The following is a 6484-nucleotide window of genomic DNA, read 5'->3' on the forward strand; positions in this document are numbered from 1 at the left end:
TTGACAATAAAACTTAAAAGTAATCACTGTTGAAAGTTAAAACCCAGTTTCACATAAAACCAATTTTCCTTATCAATTACAGGCTTGTGAAGGAGCATTTTTTTAACTCTAATTACTTCTCAAGATAACAAAAGAGGAAACAATAATTAACTATTGTTCAGGTGTAAAGGAAATAAACAAACTGAGTTGCAACAAAAATCGCCGCAGTAAGATTTGTATGGAGCAAAGGTGATCTTGAATGAATTAAGAGTAGTATAAATAACATTCCGCATAACCGGGCTAATGACAAACCTTTAAAAGGCGAATTACTCATTAGTCACTACCCCATTTTCTTACAACATTCTCCTTGGCAGAAATATGCTTATAAGCACTCTTCTTTGAAAGTCCATCAAAATCAGGCTCATTGCTGGTAGAAGTATTTTTCAAGACTTTTGATGTTACAAAACTAAATCCATTTCTCACTCCCCTAAGTGTATATAGCAACGGATTGAAGATTACAGCAAGGAGCAAATCACCTTTCGCAACTAGGAGATACTGAAAATGCAGAGAGAGAAGGAAAAATATAAGTTTTATTGCATGGTACTTATGATGAATTCATGACTTTAAGTAACAGAGTTAAGAGAGGAATGAGGAAACTTCTTACTACTAAAATGAGACCAAGTATAGTAAGACCAGCTTGTTTTGCTTCTTGCCAAAAATTATCATCATTGGACCAGCCAAACCTTCTACCCCACCCAAACCAACCACCTCCACCAGTGTCACCTCCACCTCCCAGCTCTTCTCTTCTTTTAATTTCCTTGTCCCACTTGTCAAATTCATTTTTCTTCCCACTTAGTGCTCCTTCTAATGCTTTTCTAGCTTGTTCCTGCAATCCAAATTCACTTTCAGTTTCTTATTCCCCCTCACACCATTTTTCAAGATAGATTGTAATCATTTTAGTGATAAACTATTTCCATGGGTAACCAATATTTTCATGAGGCCAAAATTTTATAATTATATCAATATAAACTGATAGTGAGAACATGTAATGAATGAAACTAGTGAGGGACCTGAATCAGCGTCTATGCAGCAAGGGGTAGGATTTGGACACATGGCAAATGATCATCGTGAGACTATTAGCAGGAGAAGCACATGTGTGAAGATCACTAATTCTAAGCTACGTGGGTTTCAGTATTGATGGTTGGGGTATAAGTATTCTGTTAGAGGAGAGAGAAGGGGAGGCAGGAGTGATTCTATTTTCTCTTCCTTTGGATTTGTTTCTGGTACGGAAACATTCTTCTGTTATTGCAGAGTATTTCTGTTGCTACCTGGTATTGTTCTGTCTGTTGTCTTTTGCAAGATTCAGCAATAATACATCGGTGCATTGCTATCATTTACATTACATAATTGGTTCCTCATTTTGTCATGTATTCTGATCATAACAGAACATCATTCTCTTTTACAAACAAGAGTATAATTAAGTTTTTATAATTTTCATGAAAATTGTACCTGCAGAACATAATGAACCCAACAGAATATTTATGCTAAACAATAAACCAAACCAGTTCTGTTAATTAAGGCATCTTCCAAATATTATCCTAAAGGAAAAGAAATTGAAGCACAGCATTGTGTTATGGGATCACCTTGGCATCTAATAGTCACATGACAATTAATCCGAAACTAACATGCATATGCTCGGGTCGTTCAATTAGGAGATCAGTTAAATATCTGTAACTGCATGCATCATTCTGTTATAGTTTAGCTTCCACTGCTTTCTTATATAGACATGTAGTTCCTTTCTATATATCATACTTTTTTATTCATTGAATTCAAGAGTTACTTCTATGGAACTTCTCTCATATTCGTTGAGATTTATGATCTTTGGCTCCCCAAATTGGGGTCATTTGCATCCCCATCCAAAGTTTGACATGGTATCAAACCTCTCTAATGGAGAGAGCAATGATTCCACAGCTGAAGATGACAAGAGAGAGGCTGAGACGGAGGTTGAAGATCCAACACCCATGGAGGCACAGCTTGGAGAAGCACCTGTTGTAATTAGAAGTCATCAAGTGATGCTTCACTTGTGCAAGAACAAAGCAAAAATTTCTGCAGCAATGGAAGTGAAGACAGCAGACTGAGAAGAAGAAACAATGAAGAACCTGGAGGCTGAGTGCACAGAGCTTGATCATCTTCAAGGGCATTTAACAAACCAAGATTGGAGGATTTAAAAGCACCAAAAAGAACTTGACAATGAAGATGTCAAAATGCTCAAAGAGAAGGACTTCAAGATGGATTGGAGCTTTCAGAACCTTGATGCACTTGCACCACAAGAACACACCACACTTCAGAGCATGATGCAGAGGGAGAAAAGAAGACAAGGGAGGAAAGGCAAGATGTTGAAAGGTTCATCTAGGAGAAAGAAAGGATTAGTTTTTTTTTATATCAAGCCTTGGATCAAGTACTCACATACAACTTTAGACCCATAACTGACGTCAACAATCAACTAATAATGGGTACATTCAACAACCATCAATGAAAGATGAAAGGCCCCACATCTCCACATTTTGAAGCTTCACCAACTTAACATCGGGGCCAGAAAGACCCCACTGGACACAATGAGGAATAACACCAGTGATGTTGGATTATTCAAAACCCACATTGTTGGGGTAGGCTAATAATAGGATCGGCCAATGGGACACGAGCAATGGAAGAGAAATGGTTTTGCAAGAAACTAGTTTTCAATGTTTTACTATCACTGAAAATGGCCACACGTTAACAGGGTCCTTGTTTGAGAAGACAGTGTTGCATTCAAAGACATCAACTAGGTGAGCTACGACTAACTCTTGTGGAACTTGAATTGCCATCTGTCAGCATTTAATTTGTTCATGATGGCATGTGGATGTTGGGTGCCAGCCACTGATATATTGATCTCATCAGTATAAAGATAAGAGAACATATACTGGGTTTAGATGGTTGGAGATGACTCCTCTGGTTTCATATTTGACTGGCGCAAGCAATGAGTTACATGGGGGCCTTTTCTCGTGGGTTACTGAGAATTGTAAAACAAAGTGCCACCTTACAGCAACTATGGACAAAATCCATTCCTCCCTTGCCAAGCTGATGGATGTTCATCAATGGAGGGCAATAGATTATAGAATTAACTTGCATATGATTAAATCGTTCAATAAGGAGATTGGTTATTTAGAAGTAACTGGCATGCACATTCTATTATAGCTAAGCTTTCATTGCATTTTTATAAATACATTACTTGGAAATTTTTTCAAAAAAGTGTGCATTCCCCTCTTTTTTTGTTGATAAATTTGAAAAGCCTTCATTCTTTTCTTATGTAGTTCCATGTGTATCAGCATCTTTTATTTATTTAGTACAATGAATTATTTCTATACAACTCCTATCTTTGAAATTTATGATCTTTTGGCATCACCAACGTGAGATCACTTGCATCCCCCATCTAAATGAGTACTTTTGTTTCTAGAAGACAATTTTTCTCTCCCTTTTCTTTCCCCTTTTTCTTCAACTAAATAAATAAAAATGCATCAATATCCATGTTTTCTTTCCTCCCATCAAAACATATTATAAGGATTTTCCTACAAGGATGGCTTTACAGAAGAGTTCCCTCTTAATTCTGTAATTTAATTTAGTCATTAATATGCTAAATGGGAGCATAGAAAAGATTATCCTAAACGCATACTTTTTGTGTGGTTTATGGTCCTAGTCCTACAAATACAAGTTACGGGAGACCAAGAAAAATATTGAAGAACATTATTAAAAGGTAACTCTTAGTGAATAATATCCAGATAAATACTGTGACGAAATGCTACAAAGTGCAGCACACAGATGTGGCATTATCAGGAAAGAAAATTGAGCAAGTGTAATCGAAACTTTTGGTTGGAACTGCATAGAGCCCATTCCCAAACGCATGGTTAAGGCAAAACAAACAGTAAAAGGCTTGAAATTGAAATGCAGAAAAGGAATGATAAATTGACATAAAATTGAGAAATACCTCTCTTCTGTTGTGGGAGAAAAGGCAAAGGAATCTGCCGTTGCACTTGAGCTTGTGCTGCAAACGACTCCAGTTTTGGTTGACGGAATCATGCTTAGTCAATTGGGAATGCGAACGCCATGACTGTTTCCTCGTACTTAGGCTTCGCAGGCCTCCTAGGTTTAGAATCTCTGCCATGCCTTTCTCTTCCAAAGCCTAAACCCTGTTTTCTTTTTATCTTCTCACTTCTCACCGCCCCAATCTATTAACGCCAATTATCATTATCTTTTTTACTCATTCACCGTTTCAGCTACAGCTCATCATCTCTTCACAGTTTATATTTATCAGAGTGCTATCATTGTTATTTTCTTACCCAACTTTTTTATTTTTTTTTATTTATGTATTAAAAAATTAGTTAACTAATAATTAATTTCTGCAGTTTTTTATTTTTGTTTTTTTTTCTGTAAATTTACTTTTTATAATATTATGATTTTTATAATATTTTTTTATTTAATTTATTAGCTTGAAAAATTAGTTAATATGTAAATAAATTCATAAAATTTTATAGTTTTAAAGTTTTGTAAGAAGAGATTATAAATGATTTAAAGATATATAAATTTATTATACAATAAAAAATTAAATAGATTTAAAAAGATTAAATACATTGTAAAAAGAAAAAATCATAGATTAATTTTCACATGTGTTTCAAAATAAAATTCATAGATAATTAATTTTTATACATTCTTTGAAATCAAACTCATATGTAATAATTAATGATGCATGTGTCTAACGATATCAAAATAATATTTACTTGATCTTAGATAAATACGAGTTAATTAAGAATGTGTATTTAAGACTTAAAAGTGAATAATCTTACAAAAACTTACAATATGTCTAACAATAGAATGTCTAACAATATGTCTAGAAGTGATGAAAGAAATAAAGGGAAGAGAGAAAAAGAAAAGAAGAAAAGAGAAAAATAATAAAAAAATAGAATAAAAATAAAAATTGTTTAATATAAAAAGAATTAAAATATAAATTAATTTTTTAGAGGTTATTTAATTAAAAAGTATTAAATATTTTTAATGTTTCTATTTATTTATTCGATCTTATTATCATTTTTATTATAATAATTAGATTTATTATTTTTAAAAATAAATAAATCAATATAAATTATATATATAATCAATATGTAAACACAACTGATTATGTTTATATATGTTATTCATATTCTACTCAATATTTTTACCGTAGATATATAATAACTTTCACAAACAGCATCTCATTTTTTTACTGATTATTTTAGATGTGAGACCATCATAAATTATTCAGACTTCTACTTACTCACAACAAAACACACTTCTGAAATCAACTTTCAAACATTTTTTTTCTTCTTCCTTTCTCTTTCATCTTACTTCTGCACTACCAAACAAAGCCCGGGAGGAACCCACTTGGATCAGCCCCTGTCAATAATGAGATTTGCGATGATTTATATATATATATAATAGTTTTTACGTAGATTTGCATGATGTTAACGACTTCATAAACTCGTTCTTTTAATTAATATATTCAGATTTTTAAGTGTTTGCATAATTTGACTAACTTATTAATTCAATCTGGCTAAAACTATTCATTCGTAGTCATATTAGCAAATGCTTGTAATCAATTCACTGTAATGCACCCTTAATATATAACAAATGCTGGCTAAAAAGAACTAAAAAAAAGTTAGAGTTAAACAACGTATTTTGTTTTCTAAAAAATAAAAGATAAAAATAATAAAAAATTTAAATAATAACAAGTGATTTGCGAAATTTTTCCTGAAATAATATTTTTTTTAAAATTACCAAAAAAATATCTATTACACATTATTTATCCAAATAAACATCTTTACTATTCACACTCGGGAAATCAAATTCTGACCGGTATTATTTATTTATTTATTTATTTTGCTTTTTAGTTTTTAAGGAAGAGATTTTTTTTGGTAATAGATGTTTTTTTGGTAATTTTTTTTAAAAAATATTATTTGAAAAAAAAATTCGTGATTTGCTATATATGTAATAAATGACTTAGGATAATTATAGGAATAAAATAAAATAAAAATGCGTAGACCCAAATCACTATATACTCCTTTTACGTATAGTATTGATATAAATACAATAATTAACCATAATTTTTAATGCATGAACAAAAATAATTACACAGGTTATTATGATTATAAATCTATATAAGATTGTCTTCATTTTCTATTCTCTCTATTTCAATTTTGAGAACATAAATATCACTCTTCCTAAAATGTATATATTTTAATTTTGTAAAAGTTTAGAAAATAGAAAAAAGAAATGAGGAGTATCCAAATTCATGACTAAGTACCTATTTGTATAATTGTATTAGTGTTAAAATACTTGAATGGAGATGGTGAGTCGGAAAAGTGTAAAGAAACACAGTATAACCTAAGAATTTTTATCTTCTAACATAGAGGTCTTTGCGTGAAAAAGATGAGGTATG

The 6484-nt window shown here is 31.7% G+C and overlaps 1 protein-coding gene across 1 annotated transcript; it reads right to left on the reverse strand.

Annotated features, from left to right (window-relative positions):
• On the reverse strand, positions 1-4259 carry LOC109807443 (sulfate adenylyltransferase subunit). The gene is made up of 3 exons (XM_020369958.3): positions 4001-4259; positions 644-865; positions 1-534 (listed from the first exon to the last, which is right to left on the reverse strand). The coding sequence occupies exons 1-3, from the start codon at positions 4175-4177 to the stop codon at positions 313-315; spliced, it is 621 nt and encodes a 206-aa protein (XP_020225547.1). The 5' UTR covers positions 4178-4259; the 3' UTR covers positions 1-312.
• Between the last annotated feature and the right edge of the window lie 2225 nt (positions 4260-6484).

Source organism: Cajanus cajan, chromosome 5 (genome assembly GCF_000230855.2).
Source record: "Cajanus cajan strain Asha chromosome 5, NIPB_CcT2T_4, whole genome shotgun sequence".
Lineage (NCBI taxonomy): Eukaryota > Viridiplantae > Streptophyta > Magnoliopsida > Fabales > Fabaceae > Cajanus > Cajanus cajan.

Coding starts and splice junctions, on each gene's coding strand:
- LOC109807443 (XM_020369958.3), bottom strand. CDS start 4,177: ATGGCAGAGATTCTAAACCTAGGAGGCCTGCGAAGCCTAAGTACGAGG. Junction 866..4,000: donor TCTCCCACAACAGAAGAGAG/GTATTTCTCAAT, acceptor TTTGGATTGCAG/GAACAAGCTAGAAAAGCATT. Junction 535..643: donor TACTTGGTCTCATTTTAGTA/GTAAGAAGTTTC, acceptor CTGCATTTTCAG/TATCTCCTAGTTGCGAAAGG.